The sequence below is a fragment of the Monodelphis domestica genome, chromosome X, assembly GCF_027887165.1.
Source record: "Monodelphis domestica isolate mMonDom1 chromosome X, mMonDom1.pri, whole genome shotgun sequence".
Lineage (NCBI taxonomy): Eukaryota > Metazoa > Chordata > Mammalia > Didelphimorphia > Didelphidae > Monodelphis > Monodelphis domestica.
In genome coordinates this window covers 6957944-6984877 of record NC_077235.1, presented here as the reverse complement: position 1 = coordinate 6984877, position 26934 = coordinate 6957944, and the positions used below count along the sequence as shown (strand labels likewise).

Genomic DNA, 26934 nt, shown 5'->3' with positions numbered 1-26934 from the left:
CAAAGCACTGTGTGCTAGTCCTGTTGCAAACATAAGGGATAATAGCTAGATGGCCCAAGTGTTATATCAGTACTGTAGTTCAGAACTTCTGGGATTTGGAGATTCCATTGATGGGGGTATTCTCTCCATCACTGCCAGCTATGGCTCATCTAGTCTTCCTTACCTTATGGTGGTTTTGTCCATGTTTCTCTCTGGATAATCCACTAGAGTTTCACAAAGAGTATTCATGAATGGGAAGAATCATCTAACACTTGGACTAGATCCTTTGTGGTGTCAAAGGAGTGTAGAGAGCAGGAGTTCTTATCTTGGGGTCTAGAAATGTGTGGTTTTAATATTTCAATAACTATTTTAATAACGATTTCAATGGCATTGATTTCCTTTAGAATCTTATATGTTCTATGCATTTAAAAAGGTGACTCTGGGGGGCAGCTGGGTAGCTCAGTGGATTGAGAGCCAGGCCTAGAGACAGGAGGTCCTGGGTTCCAATCTGACTTCAGACACTTCACCCCCATTACGTAGCCCTTACTACTCTTCTGTCTTGGAACCAGTATACAATATTGATTCTGAGAAAAACAGACCTGGCATTTTGGGGGCAAAATGAATCATAATAGTACACTGGAAAAACTCATTATTTAAAGGGATTCTCTATGAAATACATTTGTCAAGCAAGAATTTTTGTGCAATGAAAGTATTTCCTTATTTATTGTTTTTTTTTTCGAGTTCTGATCTCCCTGCATCATAAGAGGTTGTCTTAAAGCAGAATTCACCTGCACTGTCTGTGTGATCTAAGCTATCTAACTCCTCAGGCTCCTTAGCTTGATCCTTAACTAGGTCATGCCACTTACCTGTGGGTGGCCCCCAGGACTCTCCTGGGCCTTTTGTCTTCTCTTTCTACACTCTCACTAGGAGAATTCATCAGTACCCACATGGGTTTAATTATCATCTCTACACCATATATTCAGCCTTGGTCTTTCTCCCAGTCTCCAGTCCCCCATCACCAGTGGCTGAATGGTTATTTCTACCTGGATGTCCTGTAGACATCTTTAACTCAGTATCCCTCCCCACCAATCCTCCTCACTTCCAAACTTCCCTCTTACTGTTGGTGGAATCACCACCCTCCCAATCCCTCAGACTCACAATTTAGGTAGGTGTTATCTTGGATTCCTCACTGCTTCACTCCCCCCCCCATCCAACCTGTGCCAAAGCCTGCCAATTTCACCTTTGTGGCATCTTTCAGATCTTCCACCCTTCTCTCCTCCAACACTGCCAGCATCCCAGTGTAAGCCCTCTTCGCCTCACACCTGGAGGATTGCAAGAGCCTGCTGGTGGGTGCTGACTCAAGTGTCTCCCCACTCCAAACCATCCTCCACTTTGATGCTAAAGTGAGTTTCCTAAAGCACAGAACCTACCATGTCACCCTTCCCTACTCAATAAACTCCAGGGGCTCCCTATTACCTCTAGGGTCAAGTAATAATAGCTCATGTTTATAGAGTACCTACTACATTCCAGGCACTGTGCTAAGCACTTTAGAAAGATAATTTCATTGTATCCTAACAAGGGGAAGTAGGAGGAGGGTGATATTATTATCTCTATTTTACAGATGAGGAAACTGAGGCAAACGGAGGTGAAGTGACTTGCCCAGTGCTGCACAGCTATTAAGTGTCTGAGGCTGAAATGGAATTTAGATCTTCCTGATTCTAGGTCCAGGGTTCTATCCAGTGTGCCACCTAGCTACCCTAAATATAAAGTCCCCTGGCTTTTCAAGCCTGTCCCCTTCCTACATGTACAACCTTTTTACTCCTTTTGCCCCCCCCCCCAATATACTCTTGCTGGCCTCTTTGCCTTTCCTCATACAAGATGTTCCATTCCCTGACTCTATGCCTTTTTATTGAATATCCTCTTGCCTAGAATGGATGCCCTCACCTCACTCCCCTTAGATTTAGATGAGAGACAGTTTGCATATAAAAAACTAACAAATAGGTATTTGCCACTTTAAACATTTTTTATTTTGATTATCATGCAAAACACAATTCCATATTAGTCATTGCTGTAAGAGTAAGTCATACATAACCCAAACCCCAAAATAAAACCCTAAATACACTGATGTGAAAGACGACTCCAAGGGCTCTTTCTCTAGAGGTTCATAGCATTCCCCATCAAATGTCAGGATTGTCCCAGATCCCTGCATTGCTGAGAGTAGCCACCTTTTCACAGATGATCATTGTCTGAGATTGCTGTCATTGTGAACAATGTTCTCCCAGTTCTGTTTATTTTACTCTGCATCAGTTCCTGCAAATCTTTCCAGCTTTTTCTGAAATAATCCTGCTCATCATTTCTTATAGCACAATAGTATTCCATCACCAATATGTCCCACAATTTGTTCAGCCACTCCCCAATGGATTTCCAGTTCTTTGCCACCATAAAAAGAGCTGCTTGAAATATTTTTGTACAAGTAGGTCCTTTCCCCTCTTTTATTATCATTTTGGGAAACAGATCCAGTAGTGGCATACCAGATCAAAGGGGATGCACAGTTGTATAGCCCTTTGGGCATATTTCCAAATTGCCCTCCAGAATAGTTGGATCAGTTCACAGCTCCACCAACAATGCATCAGTGTCCCAATTTTGCCACATCCCCTGCAACACTTACCACTTTCCTTTACTGCTATAGTGGCCATTCTGATAGGTGTGAGGTGGTACCTCAGCATCGTTTTAATTTGCGTTTCTCTAATCAAGAGGGACTGAGAACATTTTTATATGATTATCAATGGCTTTGATTTCTTCATCTGAAGCTGCTTGTTCATATCCTTGAACCATTCATCAATTGGGGAATGTCTTGTATTCTTGTACATTTGACTCCCTTCTCTAGAAGCCTGAGAAATGAGGCTTTTATCAGAACAAACTTGTTATAGCATTTTTTCCTGGTTTGTTGATTCCCTGGGCACTCAATGGGGCCCTGGGGTTCTTTATTGTCTTGAGCATGCCTGGGTCGAGGCTATAGACGCTCACCTCCAACATCTGTCTGGGGAAATCCCGTTTTCCATGTATTTCTACATTAGTCCTGGTACATTCAGGATGATGCATTTGTTAAACACATTGCCTGGACCAAGGGATCGGCAGGAACTGCCTTCCAACGTTCATTTTGTTTGCTTGAATTCATCTGAACTTTGGACAAAGCTTGGAAGTATTTTCAGTGCCATTAAAACCTTCCAGAGCAACATAATGAAAAGCCCTCTGCGTGCATTGTTCCATCTCTCCGTAGGTAGCATTCCATTAAATACATGTAATCTAGCAAAATGCAGTTTCCCATTGCACTTACTCTCGCCACCTCAGCGATAAATTATAATATAGAGATTGGATTTAGGTCACTGGTTGCAAATCCCACTTGCATGGACCAAGATCATTCGGCTTCCTCCCTACAGGAAATGCCCCACAGATTCTTTAGGGAAGCATGCAGACAGCTGGCAGACATCCTCATTGCCCGCCTGAGGGCTATAAAAAGCAATTCGCCAAATCTGTCTTGCCCCACTTCATTTCACATCATTTTTTCAAGAATTCTGCTTTTGCCCTAAGGATTTCAGCGGTCTGCTCCTAGAAGAGCGACCCGCGCAGCACAGTTGAAGCCAGCCCCATGGATTTGCATAGGAATTCCGAGGGCTTTGGGCCCCAGTTTCTTAAATCCTTCCCCTACATTTGATGAGCTAACGCTTTCCCTCTCTAATACCATCTCCCCGCCCCCTCTTTTCCTCAAATACATTTTAAGGCAGGACCGTAGATTCCGAGCTAGAAGGGACTTTAAGAGCGTCTTCTGCTTCCCCTCGCCCATTTTACTGAGGAGGAAACTGAAGCGCGGCGTACTTAAGAGACTTGCCTAGAGCCCACACCAGGCCCTCTAATTCGGAAATCCGCCTCTCTCCCGAGTACCTCAATGCTTCCTCTGACACTTTCCCTTTAAACATGTCCGGTGAGCCTTGATTAATGGGCTCTGGGAAGAAAATGGGGACTAATAACCTCAGCAAGGGGCGGGGGGGGGGGCAGTTACAAAAAGGAAATGAATAACTGTATTAAGCGCCTACTGTGTGCCACGCACTGTGCTCAACGAGTTGCAAACGTGGACTCTCTTCGCTATGGCTCCTGCAAATAGAAGGCATCTGTGTCCCCCCATTCCGAAAGGCCCTGCTCCCATCCAGGTCGGTCTGTGTACCACCAACCTCGGACCGAGTTGGCAGCAATTGGGATGGGGTGGGAGGACCTGCCCAGGACTTCATCTTTGGGACTGAAATAAGCTCCGAGGGCTGTCCGGGGAGGACAGACGCTTTCTTCTCCCCGAGCCCTTGCGCAGCCAGTGCCAGGGGCAGCAGGTGCTGGGGGGTAGTCCCACACTTGGCCGCGATCTCTTCCTTTCATCCACAGGACGAGTCGCGCTCGGAGTTGGTGAGAGGAGAGGAAGGAAGGGATTGGAGCGGGAGCCCAGAACAGCTGGCGGCGGCGATCAGGGCTCTTCTGCCCTGGCCGCGCTCCTTTCCTTTCTGCCTCCGTTGGCTACCCTTCGCGCACTGAACTCCCAGGGACCCCCCTCCCTCTAGCAGCTGTCATTTGCCTTTCCTGCCCCGGGCTCCCCCTTGTCTTTCGCCGGCTGCCTGCCCTCCTCCCCCCTAGGTGGCCCCCAGCTTCCTCCCTCCAGAGCGGAGGCGGGGGGGGGGGCGCCAGGAGCCCCTCCCCCCCCCCCCGCCCGCCCGTCGCCTCCTCTGCCAGACGTCCCTCCTCGCAGGAGTACCGATCTGCCAGCACACAGGCCGGCCCCTCTAGGACCCCCCCCCCGCCCCTTTCTCTTCCCCTCCTCTCCTCACTGGGGCGGCGGTCTGTGCCACGCCTCCTCTCCTCGGTCCCCCTCCCGCTGCGCTCCGCCCCGCCCCTCGCGCCCCCCGGCCGCCGGCGCCCTTCCGGCGCATGCGCACCCCCCGTGCTCCACACCCCACAGCCCCCGCTCGGCCAGGAGTATTGTAGTGGGGGCTTGTCGCTTTCACGGTCTCTCTCTTTTTCTCTCTTTCTCTCTTTCTTCTTTCTCTCTCTCCCTCTTCTTTTTCTCCGTCCCGTCTCTTTTTCTCTCTCTCTTTCTCTCTTCTCTTTCCACACAGGCACACAGACGCACGCAGACACACACACACACGCACACAGACACACGAGCGACACTCGCCCGCTCGCTCCCAGGAATATGGCGGCGAGTCAGGGCAGCGGCGGCGGCGGCGGCGGCGGCGGCGGGGGCAGCCCGGCTTCGGGGTCCGCAGCTGCAGCGGGGGCGGGCCCGGGGGCAGGTCCGGTTCCCGGCCCGGGGCCGGCTCTCTTCAGCCAACCTTTCTCGGCCGGCCCGCAGTGGCCACCACCGGCGGCCGGCCGCAGCCTGGACCGGGCCCTGGAGGAGGCAGGCACATCAGGCATCCTGAGCCTCAGCGGCCGCAAGCTCCGCGACTTCCCTGGCTGCGGCTACGACCTCAGCGACACCACGCAAGCAGGTGCGGGGGTGGGTGGGTGGGGGAGCTGGGAGGGACTCAGCGCCTTTGGAGTCGGGGGCGGGGGGGGGGTGACGGGCGGGGCGCGGCTGGGGATTCGGGGACCCCCTCCCATCGCAGGCTCCTTCTGTCCCCCTCCCCACCAGGCTCTGGCTAGGTGCCCATGGGCCACTCTGCATTTCGTGCCCCAAGGGTGTCACAGCCCTTTCCCCCTGGCCAGTCTTTGGCCTCTGCTTTGGTTCCCAGATATTCGGACTCTCTCCATTGTCACTCAGGGAAGGCTCTGCTCTCTCCTCCCTTTGAGTGGTAATAGCTGAGGTGATGGACTGGGGTGCTGGGAATTTCGTGGTCCTGAGGCTTAGTTACAGCTTTTGGAACAAATGAAATCTGGGCAGTTACTCAACAATGTTTGATTATCGGGAGCAAGGCAATTTCGGCATTTGAGAACCTCACAGAAGTCAAATTAAAACAAAACAAAACAAGGCATGATTTAAAAGGCCCCCCCCCCCCCCCCCACCTCCCCCGAGTCACTTTAGTTTCTTAGATCTATTTAGGCATTGTGCGTTGTCATTCGGCTCGTATTGATTAAGTGCCTACTATGTGCCAGGTCTAGGGTTAAGTGTTTAGGGACCTCAGAGTGCCCTATAAATGCTCGGTATTATTCTCATCATCTTGACTAAGAAAGTGGCCATTATGTTGTTCTCATTTAGCCATGACCACCCTATGTTCTTAGGTTCTTCAAATGTCTCTTTTCTGCATTTTCCCTCATGAACACACCCCTTTCTCTCTCTTCCTTATCACAAGATAGGCTTGATTATTTGTTTGCAAGTGTCTCATGAAGAGGTCGATTTGTTCTCTAATTTTGTGTTCTCGCTTCCATCTTCTATGGAGAGTTCAATCACAGTTGAAATCGTTTTAATTGTTTTGAAATAGATATGGTGGTTTTCCTGATTTTACAGATGAGGCTAGGCTCAGAAAGCTTAGTTACCTAAATCCACATCTACAGAGTTAGGATTTGAACCCCAGATCTTCTGAGTCCAAGTACAGGGTTATTGCTGCTCCATGGATGCTGCAGTGGTCATCCAAGAGTGAAAACAAAACAGAACTGATCTTTTCCCCAATTCTGTGAGTAGGAGTTAGCCTGGAACCCCTTCTTAATTCCTGGCTATTTTCAATTCATTCACGAAACAAATGTGATCTAAGGGACTTTACAAAGTGCAATATACATCCCCAGTTATGGTTCCTGCCCATCTTAAAACCTAAAGGATGTTAGAAGATACCTTCACAGATAAATATAATACAAATTTAACTGGAAGCACAGAAGGAAAATAAAAAGTGCTTTGAGAACAGATGAGGCAAAATATTTTCAAACCCCAGGGGAACCAGGAATGCCTTCATCAAAGTATTTGTTGTTAAATGGACATTTTAGGGATATATATGTAATTCATGAAACTTGGGGAAATTTCTTTACTTTCACATAAATTAACATTGCCCAAACATCACAAATAGATACTGAAACAACTTTTTCGTCATCATGTTCTTGTTTGCATTTGCTCCTTTCTGAGGATGTGATTGTTCTGTACTGCATCCTTACCCAGAATTGAAAGTATTTATTCTTAGTTAACTTGCTGTTGTTCCCCTATTTTCTAAAGGATAAAGATTAAACGCCCAGATAGGCCTCTATGCTTGGATCCAACATACTTTTTCTGACTGATCTTCCTTGATCATGACTCTCCTTTACCAACTCTCTGTTCCAATCCCACTCATTGATCCTCTTTATAATATAGTAAAGATACTTATAGTGGAATGCCATTTCTTCCCATTGTCCCCCTATTTAATTTTTACACACATTTCAAGGTTCAGCTTGCTTTCTTTGTGAAATCCACCTTGACCATTCCAGCCCACCATGGGCTTTCCCTCTTTTGGACTCATATTATTTGACATACTGCACATTTGGTATTTATATTCCTTTTCTTGTTTTCTTTTTTTACATAAAACCAAGAATCAAGGATTTTTAGAGCTAGAAGAGAATTTAGAGCTAGAACATACACAGCTAGTTCTGTATTTATATTTGTTTCCCCTGACTAGATTGCAAACTCTCTGAAAGGGACTGAATCTTTCACTTCATATTCCATGCCCCCCCTAGTCCGTTACTCAGAGTGGGCAGTGGACAAATATTTGTGGATTGATTGGCCTGATGTATATGCTTCTTATATTCATTTTGGGATTCCTAGAATTGTACATATATTTAGCAAACCTATTTAGTATTTAGAAGCTTCCAAGATTCCCCTGTTGGCTCCTTTCCAAGGCAGTCATTTTCTCAGATTTATCAGAGAATTTCAGAGTTGAAATTGGGGATAGCAGATTTAACATGTAGTCCAATCCATCCTTGAAAGGAATTACCTAACAAGTGGTCATGTGGCTTTGCTTGAAGACTTTCCCCGCCCCTGGAAGGGAAACCTGTCATCCATCTTTCAGGGCAAACCATTCTACTTTTGAGCAGCTCTTATGGTTCAGAAGCTGCCCCCCCCCCCTTACATCAAACCTAAATTGACCTTGTTTACAAATTGTAACTAAATCCTGGTTTCTGTCATATGGGGCCAAACAGAACAAATCTCATTCCTCTTCCTTTCAACAGCCCCTCAAATATTTGAATACTGATCTCATGTCATTCTTCATTCTTCTCTTCTCCAGGGAAAACATCCCTAGTTCCCACAGTTGCTTCTCAGATGATATGGATCCCTTCACCATCTTGGTTCCCTTTCTCTGGATCCTCTCTAGCTTCTTCAACTGTGGTACACCAAACTGCCACCATTAGAGGAAGTATAAGGGTAGAAATCCTATGAGGTCCTTCTCTTCAGTAATTTGATTTTAAATTTTAGATTGATTTACCTATGTGGTCTCTTAATGTTACACAGGAAATATCTTATTGCTGATGTATTTATTTTTTTTTGCATTTTTTCTTGAACTTTCTACAAGATCTTAGGTTATTGCCCAGCCCCTTGTTTCTATTTTGCTGATTCAACTTGTGCCTATAGGCACTACATTAGGTAGTGACTATAGGTAGACATATAGGGTTAGTTCATGTGAGGGAGGGTCAATTTTTTTTCAGCGATGACCATTTTTCTACAGTTTTGGCTCCAGATATAGAAATTAATTGAATTCTATTCGATATCTACTGCATTAACAATGTTTATGATAGCATAGCTGATGATAACCAAAGTACACTTAAAAAAAGTCCCTTCCCTTCTGTCTTAGAATTGATGTAAGTGTTGGTTCCAAGGCAAAAGAGCAGTTAAGGCTAGACAGTGGGGGTTAAGGAACCTGCCCAGGGTCACACAGCTAGGAAGTATCTGAGGCTAGATTTGAACCCAGGTTCTCCCCACTCCAGGTCTGGCACTCTATCCCCTGAGCTTCCTACCTGCCCCCAAAACACAAATTTTGAAGAATATTTGTGGATTGTCAACTGCAAAGGAATTTCTCCCAAAAAAGCATTTGATTTCTTATATGTGTATGCAATTATTACTTCTTATTTAATTCTTTAATGTAAATATAAGGATAATCATACAAAAGAAGGACATGTTTAGCATGATCTCAAGAAATTTTTTGGATCCCATTAAGAACTCAGGATCATCCTTAATTTCAGGGGTTGGCAAACTGAGGCCCGAAGGCCAAATCTGAAATGCAACCACTTTTTTTCTGCCAGTGACCTAAGTATAGTTTTTACATTTTAAAATACAACAAAACTTTATTTAAAAATGCAAAAACTATTCTTAGCTCAAAATCTGAACAAAAACAGGTGGTAACTAGGTATAGTTTGTTGACCCTTGCTCTGCTTAAAAGAAAAATAAGAAAGATGTCGCTGTCAGTAAACATTTCTTAAGCATCTGCTATGTGCTGACCACTGTGGATACAATGAAAGAAAAAAGATAGTCCTTTGCCCTTGAGAAATTTATACGCCAGTGGGGGAGATGACATGCAAATAGATATGTACAAGCAAGCTATGGATAGGATCAATTTGGAATAATCCCCAGAGGAAAGGTACTAAGTGCATACCCCATTCTGCCCCCTCAAACTAACCCAAGTAGGACTTTCCAAGGAGAGGGCCCATCAGATCAGACCATGCGGCTTAGTGAATCCGTTCAACATGACTAGGTAAATGAATGTATGAATGAATGATTAAGGCATTTTATAAACATTTATTACTGTGTTCAGAAAGCACTGTATTAAGAGCTGGGGATACAAACAAAAAAGCCAGATGATTCTTGCTTTTAAGGATCTCCTCTTCAAATGGCAAAGACAACACATGGAGAACTTTTCAGCTTCCAGGATGATGGAAGTAAAGGTTACTTTGTCTTTAGGGGGCTTTGCTTATGCATTGAGTTCTATTCCTTTACTTGAGTGGCTAGAATTGGTATCTACATCTGGATGTTCACTAACACAAATAGATCATTCTTGTTCTCTCTCTCCCCCACCCCCCTCTCTCCATCTGTCTTTCTGTCTCTTTGGGCTCTCTGTCTCTGTCTCTCTCTCACGAGCCTTATCCCTTATCTTACAATCAGTTGTAAGTATTGGTTCCAAGGCAAAGAAGCAGTGAGGGTTGGGCAATTGGGGTTAAGTGACTTGCCCAGGATCACATAGCTGGCAAGTGTCTGAGGCCAGATTTGAACCTAGGACTTCCCATCTCCAGGCCTGTCTCTCTATCCACTGAGTCTTCTAGCTGTCCCATTCACATCTCTTTTTGATTCTTTCAATCTACCTGGTTGACTTGATGGTGAAGAATATAACTAGGAACTCTTGAGACAATTTAGTCCCAATTTGGGGACACTGTATGTTTCTCATAATTTGAAGAATGATTCATGTGGATGAATTATTCAAATGCAATTTTCCTTGAAGAGACTAATTGCCTTCTCATTTTTATTCTACCATTTAGCAGTTTTCATAAATAATTTTATATAATTTTAAAAAGCACACATCTGAAATGTTAGCTGTTACATGTTACATGTTACATTACATTTGAGAAAAGGAGTATTACCTCAATGTTCATCTTGTGACTTGCCCAGGGTCACACAGCTGGAAAGTGTCTGAGTCCAGATTTGAACCTAAGACCTCCTGTCTCTAGTTCTGGCTCTCAATCCACTGAGCTACCCAGCTGTCCCCATGGGGTTGATTTTTGATACCCATCTTTACCCCTCACAGTGCCCGGGGTTAATGGCTTTCTTCTTGACATTGCTCAAATCATGCTGTCTCTCAGATTCTTCTATTCTGATTCTGGCCAACTTACTTGAATGGTACCCCGGTGTTCAGCCATTCCAGAACATTTTGTACATTGCAGCTAAATTAGAACGTGCACTGTTTTATTTTAATTTAGTTAGAGTTCTTTAATTCTTGAATCTTGGCTGTTTGGTCTCCCAGGTAGAGGCAGCTAGATGGCACAGCAAATCAAATGTTGGGCCAGGAGTTAGGAAGAAATATGTGAGTTCACCTTTGTTTCAGATGCTTACTAACTATATGACATGGAGGAAGGTACTTAACCTCTGTTTGCTTAAGTTTTCTTAGCTGCAAAATGGGAATGATAACAGCACCTATATCTTAGAGTTATTGTGAGGTCAAATGAGGTAATATTTGTTTAGTGCTTATTAGCACAGTGCCTTGCACAAAGTAGGTGCTTAATAAATCTTTTCTTCCTTTCCTGCCTTCATCTCTTCCATTGATATTATTTGCAAGAACATAGTAGAGGGGCGAGTAGTCACTAGACAGAGGCAATAGTGGCTACAGGTAGAGACAAAGGTTCTGAAGCCCTGACACAAGGTCATATGCAACCCCATTTCCCTGGAGTTATTTTGCAGAGAAACAGCTAGTTCTCCCTCCTTCTGGAGGGTGTCACCACATGGTAAGCATCAAGAAGAGGTGAAATCATGACTGGCAGAGTCAGTGTCAGAAACTGATCAAGTGTCCACAGGGGTTATAGTTCAGATGAAGTCTTGGTATCTGAAGGGTTAAAACTCAGTTATTTCCCTAATTAATTGATATGAAACTCCTGATTGCTAGATAGTGTAAGAGAAATGAATATCACCATTCTTCAGTTATAGGCTCTGTGATTGAAGTATGGTTCAGATATGTTTGATAAAGTCCAGAAGGAATGCTTAAAAATAGAATACAATCAAGTTACATGGACCCACTGAAGAAAGCTTAAGAAAGGGCATTTATATACTAGGCTGCAAAAGAATTGACTGGGTAGGGGGAATGGACTTCAAGAATGTGAAGACAAATGGCATGAATGGTGGCAGCACACTTTTTCTCTGTGGCTTGTGAGGACACATAAAGACAGTGTGCATTTCAGTTGTAGGAGGAGAAATTTAGGTTTGAAGTTAGGAAGAACTTTTGGACTCTGAAAGTGATCCCAGGTGCAGTAATTCCAGCCCCTTTTGTTCCTTGATTTCTGTGACTTGTACACCAATGAGGATGACACCTCAGACATTGGTCTATGTAGACTTCCTTCTCCTCCCTTGAGTTCCTGATGCCTTCATGCTTCAGCTGTCTACTAGATTGACTTAACAGTCCATGAACTATGTAGGGGTACATTGAAACACCCCAGCACAAATCATGCTGTTTCCTCATGTTCCTGTACTAACTTTGTCTTCTTGGTCCAAAAACGGTGAAGCAGAATAAGGAAACTCAGAAATCGAAGGGCATCTCTTCAGGGGTTCAGTGCATTATATTGAAGGGAAGCACTAGCAGCTCATGGCATGGTATACAGGGTAAAGTTCTTTCAGGGTAATTATTTCAGGTATGGTGATTACTCGATGGGAGCAAGGAAGTGGTGTAGTAAAGTTTCTTTGCTTTCCTATGTTCCCCCTCCCTTTCTTCTGGGTTTTCCTGGGACTATCGGGCTCTCTTCCAGTTGTCCATAGTTCTTTGCTGTCACAGCCAATCCAAGCCCCATGAATTCCTCCTTCCCATTTTATCCCAATCTCAAATTCCATTTCTTTCACTGAGTGACAGGAAAAAGGCAGTCTGATGGTATGATTAAAGGATTTCACACAGGTTCCCCTCCTCTATGCCCTCCCTCCTCCCTCCCCTTGCAGGACAGAAGAACAGGAGTCAACAAAGTGGCACCCTCCCCCCCCCCCCACCATTTAAGAAAGATTGCTAATCCTTGTTGAAAGGTGTCTTTTGGACTGCTATCAGCTAGACATTCTAGAAAGCAGAGGGATGACTAAACCCTGAAGTCCTGCCTCGGATGATAATCCTGGGATGATTTGTTGACCTCATATCCAAGGCAGTCCAGCAGGCATTTATTAGGTGCCCATTACTGTGCTCAAGGTATGATGCTAAATACCGAGAATGCAAAGACAAAATACAGGGCAGCTTCTTCCCTCCATGAGATTCTATTCTCCTAGTATAAGTGGGGATCATGGATAGATTTTTTGGGGAGTCCATGAAGTTGAATGAGAAAAAAATGGCATCTATTTCTAACATTGACTTCTAAATGAAATCAAGAATTTCCTTCAGTTATAAATGTTGGGAACAAAGCTGGGACTGTGGCACCATTTGAAATTTTCATATGGCATTAGAGTTGTTACCCATGTCTCAAAATATTGTTTGTGTCTATCTCTACTTAGTTGGTGGCCCTGCTGCTGAATTACATATGATCCCAGTCTTCCTGCCTTTGGAATAGAGGCTCCTGGAATGGAGCTGGCCATTTCTTCTGGTCTCAGTTTTGCCTAACTAGTCGCTCAAGGGATCTATGACACCAATAAGGTTAAGAAATAAGTTAGTATACATATGAAGAATGTTTCCCAATTGGTTGCTTCCCTTCTAATTTTGGTTGCATTGGTTTTGTTTGTACAAAAACTTTTTAATTTGATGTAGTCAAAATTATTGATTTTACATTTTGTGATTTTTTTCCTAGCTCTTGCTTGGTTTTAAAGTCTTTCCTTTCCCAAAGATCTGACATGTAAACTATTCTGTGTTCACCTAATTTACTTATAGTTTCCTTCTTTATGTTCAAGTCATTCACCCATTCTGAGTTTATCTTGGTGTAGGGTGTGAGGTGTTGATACAGACCTAATCTCTCCCATACTGTCTTCCAATTTTCCCAACAGTTTTTATCAAATAGTGGATTGCAAGAAATGTTATGGAGGAAGATTGACACAACTTGGCAACTTATTTGATACGACTGAGGATGACTTTAAGATTGTCTACCTTGATGACTGAAAGTACCCTCAATAGAGATAGAGACATTTTGATGTGGGGAGGTGGGTCTTGGGGAACATAAGAAGTTCCATTTGGGGATGTCCAATGAGACATTCAGTGATTGTGGTGGTGACAGGTTTAATGAAAGAGTGTGTAGAGCAGGGTTTCTTAACCTGGGATCTGGTGGATTTATTTTAAAAAATATTTTGATAGTTATTTCTGTATAATGATTTTTTGGTAATCCTTTGTATTTTATTTTTTGCATTTAGAAACATTCTGAGAAGGGGTTCCTAGGCTTCACCTGCTTGCTAAGGGGGTCTCTGACACAAAAAAGTTAAGAATACTCAATGGAAGATGTTTGAGATCCTAGGATAGTCTATTGAGCACCTAGGAATTTTCTATTGGGAAACAGATGGCACAGCTATGTTGGTGACATCTCAGGCTCCTTAAAGCATTTCCATACTTCTCTGCCTTTTAGTCTCAACCTTGTTGTGGCCATTAATCAACCACATAGTTTTCTGCAAAAAAAAAATAGGGCAAACCCATTTTTTCCCCTTCAAGTGCTGGTTATCTCCACACGTGTGGGTTATGCATGCATTTGGCCAGCCTTTAAAGGCCAGAGATGCAAAGATCTAACTGTTGACCTGTGTCCTCTGAAACCCTACTCCATGTAGCAGTAGTGTAGTGAGCCTGTGACATGACTATTAGGCCCATTCCCAGCATCAGGGGAAAGGGGGGTGGTTGTCTTTGTGGCCCATTTACCCGGCCATTGGGGCATTTGTATCTGAGAACTCTGGGTTTCTTGATGAAACTGTTGACAGCAGCTACTTCTCCTGGAGCCCCTGGGTTCTGGCTCTTCCTCCTCTATGTGAAGGTCCATCCTTTGGTTGAGAAGCTCGGTAACTCTGGGATTTGTGGCACGGATGCATAACACACATCAACTGTTTTCTGGTTAGTTGCTGCACCATTGACTGGTAGTATCAGTTTTTGTTTTCAGCTTTGTTGTTTTGTTTCGCTGGCTGATTTATTTTGCACAAAAGGAACACACCATCCACCATTGCTACAAGCCAGAGTAGTATTTTTGCTGTTGTTTCCCAAATTTGGTGATCGTGTCACCCAGTTAAATGTGGAATTAGAAAGTTTCTTTGCTCCACGATGCCTCTTTAGTTGATATTTTAGCTTGTGGAGTATCTTAGAAATTCTCTGACCCATGCATTTTGTTCATGCAATGAGGCTTCAGTGCTATGAAGTTATTACCTTGTCCTGATTCAGAGTTCAGTGCCTTCTTGGGAGTCACCTATCTGCAAGCAGATGCTCAAGCCATGAGGTCGTCATTTCCCATCAGGCTCTAGTACCAAAGTCTCCATGACTTCAAAGATTCTCTCAACTGTAGTTTCCACAGCTCTGGATACTGCCTTCTCTTTGCTGGTACTCTTGACAGTTTTTCCCAATGGGAAAATATAGAAGGCAGTAAATATGCTTTATATTGTCAAGTTAATATGGAACGGAAGAAGGCTATTTCCTTTTTTGTTTTGACATTAAAAAGCTGAATGTGTAATTAGGGCTAAATTATTAGGTCTTTTCTTAAATATTTGATAGAATTTGTTTTAGATTACAATGATACATACACACAACTGTGTATGATCCTGTTTAATAAGCAGAAACAATTTCCTTATCATGAGAACTGAGTATATGTTTAAAAAAACAACAAAATCCTTGCCTTTCATCTTAGAATCAATACTGTTTATCAGTTCCAAGAAGAATGGTAAGGGCTAGGCAGTAGGGGCAAAGTGACTTGCCCAGGATCATATAGCCAGGAAGTGCCTGAGGCTAGATTCAAACCCAGGACCTCTTGTTTCCAGGACTGACTCTGTGTTCACTGAGCCATCTAGTTGTGCTCTACTTGCCCCCTAGCTGTGAAACAGGAGTGAAGGAAGAAATAGTGACAGAAGGCATCTGGTTGATATGAAATGAGGAGAAGGGGAGAAGAGGGAGTTCTCAGCTAATGGCCCCCAGTTTTTTTTCAATGAAATGAGTCAAGGTTCTCAGGTGCAAGTATGGGAGGGGAGAAGAGGGGAACTCTGTGGCAGGTTTGAAAAGACATGAAAAGGTTAAATAAAGCCTCTGTGCTCAGGGAGCTAGTGAGTTAACTTGAGTTAACTAGGAAGGTGTAAGAAGATTGCCTCCCAGCAGAGAGGGCCCAGTTGAGGTGATGTAATACAAATTTGTAGAGGATCCAGTCATCAGGATTTTGGATTTTTTCCGTCTTTGTTTAGCAGCAAGATATATAGACATGAAGGCAGAGGGTTGGGGGAAGTTTGCCTACCAAGGGTGCCCTACATCAATGAACTCCTAGGTCTGGATCATAATCAGGAAGAATCAAACACAATGGAATGGAAAATGGCAAAACAAACACATCAAGGCACGTATTGATTTGGGTTGGAGGAACTAATCATGCATTTTGGAGGGATTTCTCAGCTTCCTCCTTAGAGTAATAATGAAAACAGTAGTAATTGATGTTTATCTAGGAGTTTAAAGCTTACAGACTGTTTTTCATATGTTACCTTCCAATAACCCTGTGAGGCAAGTACAGTTACTTTTATACTATTTTATAGGTGAGGAAACTGAGGTCCAGAGAGGCAATGTGGTCAAAGAACTGGGAATTAGAATTTGAGCCTCAGTCTTCTCCCCACGTTCTTTTTGCTATTTTAGCACATGGGTTGGGACCATGTTAGAGTCATTCCTGTGAGCACTGCAAGACAGTATAACCAAGTGTTTAATGAGGTGATGATGTTTCTTGTTGCCTTTAGCAGCCCTCTGATTTGCCTTTGAGGAGAACCTATGAGCTAATGTTGTATTTAGCTGCTGTAGTGCTTAGCACATAGTAGGTGCTTCAGTATTTTATTTTTATTCATTTATTTACTTTTTGTCTTCTGGTTTCCTTTATCATGTGAAAGTCATCCTGGGTTTTACTGTTCAACTTCTCCAATAGCAAATGAACGTGTTAGCTATTGACCAATAATCTGACAAAGTACCAAAAGTTAAATTCATATTTGTAGATGGTTTAAAAACAATGATTGCTAGTATCTTTTGCCCCCCTTCTCAGCCTCTAAATACAGAGGAGGGCTATGTAGTTCCAAAGGCTCTTATGTCTGTTTCTGTTACCTGGGTCTCTGTGACTGAACAATTCACTATGTTGTTGCCAGGGTGCTTGGCAGTGAGCTTGGAGATAGCTAGATGGAGATGGATCTTTACATAGCAAACTCACTTGGTTGTTGAGATTATCTGCAAAAGCTTTCCAGTTTGCAGTCCAATGTGCCAGACTTTGGGATTTTAGCTCACCTTCCCAGAACAGTGAGAGTGACATCCTAGTGCATCATCTATTGAACTCATATAAAAGTTTATCATTGGGGGCGGGGCATAATGGACCACCATTGGGAAATATTTCAAGAATATGAACAAATGGGGCAACTAGACAACATGATGGCTAAGAGTGCCAGGCCTGGAGTTGAAAGCAATTGGCTTCAAATTTGGCCTCAGACACTTCTTAGCTAGGTGACCCTAGGTAAGTCACTTAACCTTAATTGCCTATCCCTTACTGTTCATGTGTCTTAGACTTGATACAAAGACGGAAGGTAAGGGTTTTTTTTTCTTTAAAAATATGAATAAATGGGACCATTTGCTTCTTTCTCACCTTATCTACTCTTCTTCTATATTCTATGTTGTTGTTTTTCTTTTGGCAGACTTGGTTGTGCTATTTATTAAACCCCTGCAAAGGATGTTTTTGCTCTTTCAAAGTCTGAGACAAATTAGAAGTAGATTTGGTTAATTAGAGGGTTGATAATTAGCTAGTATTTCTATTTTGACTATAATATATATTTTCTTTTTCAGCTCTACTAAATTAGAATAATTCTGCAAATTTAAAGTAACATTTCCAAAATAAATAGAAAACCTCCTGCAGAAACTTGGTTAAGCTCATTTAATTAGGTAGCTTGGAGATGCTTGGAAGTACCAAAGTCTCCTGAAGGAACTTGCAAAGTTCTTCCGTAAGAGATAATGAAATGCTCTTTTTCTTGAAGGGAGAGAGGGACAGGGACTGGTTCTCTACACTCTCAGTGTAGTTGGGCACCAGGGACACATCCTCCTTCAGTGCAGGACCTTCTCTGCAACTGAGACTTCAAGAACTTTCCAGGCACTGACAAGGGAAGTGACTGGTTTAGAGGGTCACTTAGCCTGTGTGCATGTGTGTGTGTGTGTGTGTGTATGTATGTATGCATGTATTGTTACATGTGAAAGATAAAAGACTGATGAAGGAAACGTTCCAGTCAGAACATTTTGATTTATTAAGACAATGCATGCCAATTGCCCAACAAATCAAGACCAAATCCCTTCCTGAGGTTAGAGCTGGACCCTGAATATTGGGGGTGGGGGGAGACTTTTGAACATTAAAAACAATCCAATAAGACCAATTAATCAATCAAGAGGAAACAATGTAATGTTAGGTAATCTGATTTCTAGTTGGAGGAAAGATACGGGGCTTTCTAAGTTGGGAGGGGGAAAACAAACAGGTTCAATTCCATGAATTCAGAAAAGGAGGTGTCCCACTTCCCCCAAGTGTCTGGGAACAATCAAAAGAACATGAAAACAATAATTGATTGATCAGTGTGAGGCCGGTTTTCAGATCAGACATCTGAGTTGCTTGTGAGAAAACTCCTTCCATCAGTCTTAGGATCCGACAGGGGTTCTGGTCAACATGAGCCGGATCCTTGGTTAAGGGTCCCCTAAGCTGCAGGGAGAGGTGGTCCAGCTTCTCGGCCACCCAGGTACAGAGCCTAACAAGGCAATGAGGTTTGCTCCCAATTCCCACCATTGAATAAAGTTTTCTCACGGGACAGGAGTTGGCCTAGACCCATCATTGAATAGAAAGGGAACTGAGCCAGGTCCAGAATTGAGTCACAAGATGGAGTCAGTGTGGGGCACTCAGTTCCCATAATTCACCACTCGGTGTCCTGATCTCCTCAATTCCCTCAGCATGTAATATGTATGTATCACATATGTATGTACACACACACACACACACACATATATATATATATATATATATATATATATATTCACATGCAGGCATCCACATAATACACATGCCTATATGTAATATGTGCATGTGTGTCAGAGGTGGGATTTACAGGCTCCGAAGAGTATCCTTTTTACACCCTGGTGTGCTGATTCTTGGTGACCACAGTTGATAGTTTCATATATTGTTCCCTTTTCTGTTCAAATATCCATGTTTGGGTTTATGTTAATAAAAAGAAAACATTGTTTAGGCTATTCTGAAACTGGAGGGACAGCAGCTGAGGATCTGGCTGTAGGCCTTCTGATACATACACGTCCCCTCTCACATGTAGAGCAGTTGCCCAGTTGCACCAGCAGGGAGTGTATTGACCCTAATGCAGTCATAGCTCTGTCCCAGTGTACGGTATTCACTTTCTCATATCATCTTGAACTCATTAATCCCCTTTACAATCTGAATGTAAATAAGACGACAATATATTTCTAACCTAATTCTTTCCCCCCACCTTCAGTATCACTGAAATAATAATGACAGCTGGGGACAGGTAAGTGGCACAGTGGATAGAATACAGGAAGACTCGTCTTCCTGAATTCAAAGCTGGCCTCAGATACTTACTAGCTATGTGACCCTGGGCAAATCACTTTACCCTCTTTACATGAATTTCTTCAACTGTAAAATGACCTCGAGAAGGGAATGACGAACCATTCCAGGGTCTCCGCCAAGAAAATCCTAAATGGGGTCACGAAGAGTCAAACACAATTGAGATAACTGAAAAATAACAGCTAGTATTCCTATAGTGATTTTAAGATTTTCATTGTTCAGTTGGTAACGCAGACTACGGAGGACTGTTGTAAAAGTACAGCTGAGTTTAGTGGGTAGAATAGGGATAGATTTGCAGTCAGAAGCCTGGGATTTGAAACTTGGTTCGGCCATCTACTAGTTGTGTGATCTTAAAGCAGTCAAGGCTTCTGTGGGCCTCAGTTTATCTTTAAAATGAAGGAGATTGGTCTAGATAATAACTTTCCAACTCTAAATCTATTTTCTGAGAGGGGAATGCTAACTTTAAATTAGTGCCTAGGTTAAAAAAACAGTAATATAGTTGGAGAGTGTCACTTGGGGGACTGCTGAAATAAGCCATGGTTGAGAGTATGAAAGTCTGAATTAGGATGATAGTAGTAAGAATGGAGATTAAAGGGTTGATTTTGGAAATAGCTTTGAAAGAAGTTGATCCCATTTTATTTGATTCTGAGTCCTTTTTTTCAAGGATGCTAGCTCTTTAGATAGTCCAAATCAGGTCTTATCTTTTCCTTGACTCTCTCCCCTCCTTCCTTCATTTCTCAAACTTCCCATACCTCTTAGCCTGGGCTTTTCCTTTGCCCCTTTTCTTTGTCCCCTTTATCATAGTTAGTTATTTATATAATTGTATTTTCTCAGTTGGACTAAGAAAGCAGGTTCTGTCACAGAATTTTTAAGTTCCTGTTACTTAGCACAGCACCTTGTGTGTTATAAGCACTTAATACAAGTAAGAAAATTTAATATATTTTATTTATTTGATTTAGATATGGGAGCATAATACTGATATCAGATCCAAAATGTCAACAAAAACATTCCCCTGAATGTGTTTTTGAAGGCTATGTTTCTTTTCTTGTCTTCTAGGTCATTGTGGATTTACCCACTAGGTGAATAGTGTTTTATCCCATTATATCTTCTCTTTCATGTGTATCTATGAGTAACCTTGAACATTCTGATTCAAGATGACTCATTATGTATGAAATAATGCTGTTGATGACCATGTTTATAGGTTGGCTTCTAATACTCAATAAAGATCAACTTTTATTTTCAGATCTTTCAAGAAATCGATTTACAGAGATTCCTTCTGATGTCTGGCTATTTGCACCACTTGAGACCCTAAATTTATATCATAATTGCATCAAAGCCATTCCTGAAACCATAAAAAACCTGCAGATGTTAACATATCTTAATATTAGGTAAGCACACCTTTTTCCCCCATAGTTCTTGGTGTTAACTCAGATTGCAATTCCTTCTACTAGCTGGGAATTGTTCGGTTCCAACTGACACAGGTTTGGACTTCTGTTTTGTGTGGTCTTCTGGCTTCCCTTCTTGATGATAATATAAGAATGACTGAGGTAGGAACTGGAGGGCGGTCATTTGGCAAAACCCTAATGGTTTGATCTTGAGTCTCTCAGAGGTGTATGAAGGATGCTGCTGCTGTACTCTTGAATTGGTTATAGTGTGACTTACTTCTTAGAATGGATTTCTTGTTAACTTTATTTGAAAGGGAAATAATCATTTTTCTTCTGATTATTGTATTTATTTATTTGGCATTCGGGCAGAGCAATCACCAACATTCTTTTTGGTGTGATCTGTCAGTTTTTAACATAAGTTCTCATTCAATAGCACGTGTACTTCATTGCCACATTTTTGAGCAAGAAAGTAATGTTCTCAGAAGCAAAGAAACAGAAGCAAATGAAACAGCTAATAATTGGGTTGGTATCTGAACCTCATGCCCCATGCTTAGATAGTCCAAAGTAGAGGAACCCTACTTTGAGTTTTGGTCTCACTAATCCTCATTACCTTATTTGCTTAAGTATCCTTTACATGGCATAGGTTATGTTGGACAAGTACTTTTGAAAGTATCTTTATGGTTTTTAGAAAAAATTAGAGTATAAATAAAGCCACTCTGAATATAAGATTTCTTTAAGGAAAGAGAAGCTAATGTTGAAAGCTTTGTGGCTAGAAGATGGGACCTTTATACAATATAGATCGGTGAGACTGGAGTTTTTTCCTATTGTTTTTTTTTTCCAAATAAAAGAGATCACCAAGCAGAAGTTTCTATACTGGAGCAGTAGTAGTTTTAACATGTTAAAGTGTTTAGAAATTTTAGTTTACATTGCCCATAGGCCCCATTAATATGAATATTCTTGGATCTTAGGTTTGCATTGAAGGGACTTTAATAATTTGCTCAAGATCCCAGCAGGGCTAGTTAGGTGGCTCAATGCATAAAGCACCAGACCTGCAGGCAGGAAGACTCATCTTTCTGAGTTCAAATCTGGCTACAGATATTAGCTGTGTAACTCTGGGCAAGTACTCATCTGTAAATGAGCTAGAGAAGGAAATGGAAAACCACTTCGGTATCTTTACTAAGAAAACCCCGAATGGGGGTCACAGAGAGTCCAACATGATTGAATAATTACAACACCACCAAGAAGATCCAAAGCTAGGAGCTGTAGGAGCCAGGATTTGGACTCCGGATCTTGGATTAGAAATCTAGTATTCATTAAGCAACATTGAGGCAATTAAATATTGAATATGTCCTGAAATAAATAGTGACGTAGCTGGGAAATGAAATGAGTTCTATAAACTCCCTCCATCAGTAAAGAAGTCAGATCCATGGTCTTTATTCAGCTGAACAGGGGAGCAAATGGTGGAGATCTTTACCTACTTAGCATCTACATCTTTATCAGGATCATTCACTGGTTTCTTCAACTCCTCTGCTGTTTGGCTGTCTTATTTCCTTGCTTTTTGGGGTATTAGGAACTGTCTGAGATTCATGGGTTCATGAATGTTACCACTGCCACCTTATATGTCCTTGAGCCTCTTTATATGGTCCCGAACCCTTTTTAAAAGCTCCATATCTTTATCCTTCTCATCAGTTTCCTCTATGCACCCCTCAATTGCATGGTTGTCCCTCATCTGGCAGTAATTTGAAGAATCGGAGTTTTAAGATAAGATAGAGATTGGACTTGTGACTTCTTTCATCTTTGTATGGACTGCAAGGCAGTCTGACACTTTCTTTGGGTCCCCAGAGTCTAGGAGAACTAAGTAGAATTGGGAAATGTTTAACAAAATAAAGATAAAATAAAACATAGATAATGTTAACTTGTGGTTTTGTAAGTCAGTATGCCACCAGCATGGATCCATTTCTATATGAGTTTGACAGTCCTGTCCTAGAGCACTGAGAATTGAAGTGACTTGCCCAAGTCTTATATTGTCAGAGGCAGGCCTAGAATCCAGATCTTTTTGACTTTGAAGCCAGCTCTCTGACACCATACTTGGTGAAACTTAGTTGTATTTGATTCTCAAAATATATTATGTATACCATTGTAGAAATGGAGCAATTGACTAGAGAGTCTCTTTACGAAATCCTTATCCTGGCTCTCTTTTCTTTAGATCTCTAAAACCTGATTTTCATTTCCAGTTTTTAGAACAAATTACATTGAAGAATGTCACTTGATTCGAATGGTTTTTAGCAGTCTCCCAAGTATACAGTGAAAAAAGTAGACACCTACATTTTGCTTGTTCTATATAGGAAACCTGAACTCTTAGGTTTCATGATGTGTTTACGAAGAGAAAGGGCATGAGACATCATTAGAATGGAATATGTCCTGGATTTTGGCACCCATAGCTTATTTATTATGGCGCTTAAAGATTTAATCTGTTCATCTTTGTATAGGCTTTAATATATAGCACATGCTAATTTTCACTACTCTGGTAGAGTCTAGCTTGGAAAGTAGTTAATACAATTAGGTCATATCAAAAGAAGAAGAGCAATAGAGAAATAATTACTGCCTTTCCTTCATTTGAAATGGATAGGAAGAAACTGTTGTGCCTTCCAAGAAGAAAGAAGTTAAATAGAGCTCTCGGCCAGGTTTCCTGAGAATCATGAAGGAGACAAGTTGGACAGGCAGCATTAAGACTCCTGAAGATTACTGAGTCCAAACTGGGATTTTCACAAGACCAAGAGCAGTCTGACAAGCCAAAAGTGTAGGGGATGGGGGTAGCAGATACCAACAGGGATAATTTCCAAACAATACTAAGGTTATCTGGTTTGACAGCTTCAGGTTTCTCACTTTTTACCTGCTGTGTTGGTTGCAGAGGGAAAAGAACATGGCCTTATAGAAGCCCTTTGTCTTTTTGGATAAATTCCTTTTCCATACTACATATGGGGGGAGAGAGTGGACAGATACTGTATGCATTGGGGAAGATGTACTGATAATTGTCTTTGTTGCCTTATTTTTTTTTGTCCTGATAAAAGATTTTGTGTTTTAAAAAAAAAATCATAGACTGGTGGTGATTGCTAGCTTGGGAGAGCCATGCTGGATATTTGAGAGTCAGTAGGTGGTCTTATCTCTCTTGTCAGAATTATACTATTAACTTTTAAAGTGAAATGCTTTTCCATGATACTCTGACTCAAGTCTCAGAGACAGTTCTGACAGTTTTTCTGATTTTTTTCCAGTCGAAATCTTTTATCAACATTGCCAAAATATCTGTTTGATCTCCCGCTTAAAGTGTTGGTTGTCAGTAATAATAAGCTGGTTTCCATTCCCGAAGAAATAGGGAAATTAAAAGACTTAATGGAATTGGTGAGTATGTAGATAATTTTTAATGTAATTACTTCATATGGACCATGTATTCTACGTTGTTATCTCTTGTTATGGGCTATGCAGGATTTCACTAGAAAGCAATGTTAAACAAAATTACCTTGATATATGATATTCCTTTGTTTATTTTAATGACATCTTAAGGGTTTTTTTCATCCTGGTATCTAATAAACACCAAACAAGGAAGAAGCCTGGTTATAAGTCACTCTCTTCAAACACCCCAAACTGACTTTAAAAGTGAGGGGGGTTCTAAAAAGACTTCAATTGCTATCATATACTTTAAAGAAGCTTTTCAAAGCAATAAACATTTCCCCCCATTTTATGAACAAAGGTCATAGACTAGGGACAGGAGAGTTAAGTAAGGTTTTGTTTGACAGCTATGAGAAGAGCAAGAGCAGGAAAGGGAAAAAGCCAAGAATAAGAGACCTGGAGGCAATGTGAAGAGCAAAACCTCCCTTTGTTCATGGTTTTCATTATATTTTTGAGATCAGAAATGTTTACTAAAGCTAGGAAATACAGTCAATAACAAAAACATGATACTAGTTTAAGACCATTACATGGGGTTATACAATTGAAAATGTCTTTAAGGCACTTTGGAGGGGTGATAAAACAGCCATTGGGATCACAGGATCAAAAGATTTCTGGTGGGAGGGACCTAAGAGGTCATCTAGGCCAACCCCCTCATTTTACAGAGGAGGAAGCCAAAATTCCAGGTAGAGTGTGACTTGTCCAAGGTCCTATGGGTAAGTCAAGTTCCAGGTCCTCCCACAAAAGACTAGTACTTTGTCCACTGCTCAACAACTCCCTCTCTGTATATGTTTCTGTTCCACAACTCCACAGAGCAATCATCACAATACGTGGAATTTTACTTTTTATTTTGAATATTAATCATAAACTTAATTTTTCATTAAATCTATGCTCCACCAAATCCTATTCTGTGATTTGATCATGAGATGGACCTGACTTTCTGTTCTCAAAAGCATAAGCTTTGGCAAGTTCCCCCATTTTGAGAGGGTTTAGAGTAGGGTCCTGGCATTGGATTGAGTTTGACTTCTTAGGAACAGTACCACCAAGTACAAGAACCTCATCACCAGTAAGCTGGCCATGGAACTCCATAAAGCAAAGAAAAATAGAGTGGCCCTCAGGCCAGTGTTTTCTCCTCTTCCCGTAGTGATTGGGACAGAGTGACAGAGAACAGGTGACAAGTTACTAGGAATCGCTGTCTTTATACCATCTCTGAAAACTTGAATTCACCGTCATTATTCTAAACACGATATCTTTGTCGTATGGTGACCAGAGGCTTATCCTTGAAGAGATAAAGAAAGGAAGTCGTGGCCTTTGTTTCATTGTGCATCTAAAGGCAACAAGGAAACAGTATATCCTAGGGCAGTGTTGGCGAAGTATTGGCACATGAGCAGAGTTGGCACTCTGGAAGCTGCTCCATTCTCCCTTTTCCCAGTGCCCAAGGACTTTTTTGCATGCCTCAACCCTATGTCCAGCTGCCCAAAGCGAGCACCTCCTCCCTCCACTCTTTGGGGTAATGCAGGGAGCTCACAGGCAGTTTGAAATTGTAGTCTGGGCACGTGAACTTGAAAACTTTTGCCAATGCTATCTGGGGCATTTGATCATCTCATATTGTATTGTTCATAAGTATTTGCAAAAAGACTACCTTGAAAATAATTTCAGTTTATGTATTAGTATCTCTACCAAAGGATGACAAGATGGAGAACTCCTGTGAAGAATTTGATAAGACTCCAAATTAAATGAACATAGACTTTGACTTAGCAACTTGTGAGTGCAAAGGTGAGAACAGATTAGGGCAGTGACATACAGCATGAGTCTTTCAGAGTGTCTGCAAAGCTGCCCTTTTAGGCTTCCAAGCCAACTCATATGTACATAACTGGCCGTGGCACCTCAGGGATCGTGATGACAAAGTAATCCTCTATTGGCCACTGAGTCAGAAGAGCCAATGACTTTGAAAAAGGAAGTGACTCCGTCCCTAGCTCTCTTTCCTTCACTCTTCCTTTCAGTTCTGAGGTTGCTTTCCACAACACATGGTGACTCCAAACCCTGGCTGCCATTTTTCAAGTACCGTTCCCTATTCCTCACCAACTGCTCCCTTCTTCCTTTCCCTCTTCAACTCTTCCAAGTCAAGGGTATTTTCTAAATTGTCTAAGGAGTGTAGGGAACTTACCCTTCTTTGTGCCAGTTCAGCAAGAGGCTAAATAGAGGCATGGAATACACAGTCGGCCAGTCTCTTTGCTTTGGCTCACTTGTGTCCTGGAGGATTTGGGGCATTACCAGTCAAACACATTTTCACTGGTTGAAAATGGGAAAAATCTTTACATCAGATTTCTCTGATGAAGGTCTCATATGCAAACTATTTGAGGGATTTATGCAAATGGATAAAACCAAGAGCTATTTCCTAATAGCTAAGTGGTCAAAGGATATGAATAGGTGGTTTTAAAATAAGAATGCTTTTATTTCTTCTCATTTAACTGGATAAACAATTTTAGATTTTGTTTTTTTAAAACTGAGTTACAAATTCCCTCCCTCCCTCCCTTCTTGATAATGCAAACATTGATTGATCGATAGATTATACATGTACAGTTATGCAAAACATATTTCCATACTAGTCATGTTGCAGAAAACACAAACCAAAAAAAAAACTCCACCAAGAAAAATAAAAGTAAAAAGAAAGTATGCTTTGATTTGCAATCATGCTCCATCAGTTCTCTATGTGGAAATGAGTAGC

At 41.9% G+C, this 26934-nt stretch overlaps 2 protein-coding genes across 5 annotated transcripts in view; one reads left to right on the top strand and one right to left on the bottom strand.

The window, feature by feature from the left end:
• The window catches only part of LOC103104288 (uncharacterized), a 67971-nt gene extending 63022 nt beyond the window's left edge, over window positions 1–4949 (bottom strand). The window contains exons 1-4 of the mRNA XM_056809330.1: window positions 4848–4949; window positions 4088–4397; window positions 3829–3982; window positions 1195–1301 (exon numbers count right to left, since the gene is read on the bottom strand). Coding sequence (XP_056665308.1) covers window positions 1195–1301; window positions 3829–3982; window positions 4088–4397; window positions 4848–4949 — 673 coding nt within the window. The remainder of the gene's footprint in view (window positions 1–1194; window positions 1302–3828; window positions 3983–4087; window positions 4398–4847) is intronic.
• Window positions 4949–26934, top strand: part of LRCH2 (leucine rich repeats and calponin homology domain containing 2) — a 77000-nt gene continuing 55014 nt past the window's right edge. For 2 of the 4 annotated variants that reach the window (XM_056809372.1, XM_056809371.1), the window contains exons 1-3: window positions 4951–5510; window positions 20621–20765; window positions 24035–24161. In XM_056809372.1, coding sequence (XP_056665350.1) covers window positions 5213–5510; window positions 20621–20765; window positions 24035–24161 — 570 coding nt within the window. In that variant the 5' untranslated portion in view covers window positions 4951–5212. Of the gene's footprint in view, window positions 5511–20620; window positions 20766–24034; window positions 24162–26934 lie in introns of all 4 variants that reach the window. The other 2 variants (XM_056809370.1, XM_056809369.1) reach the window with 2 other exon arrangements.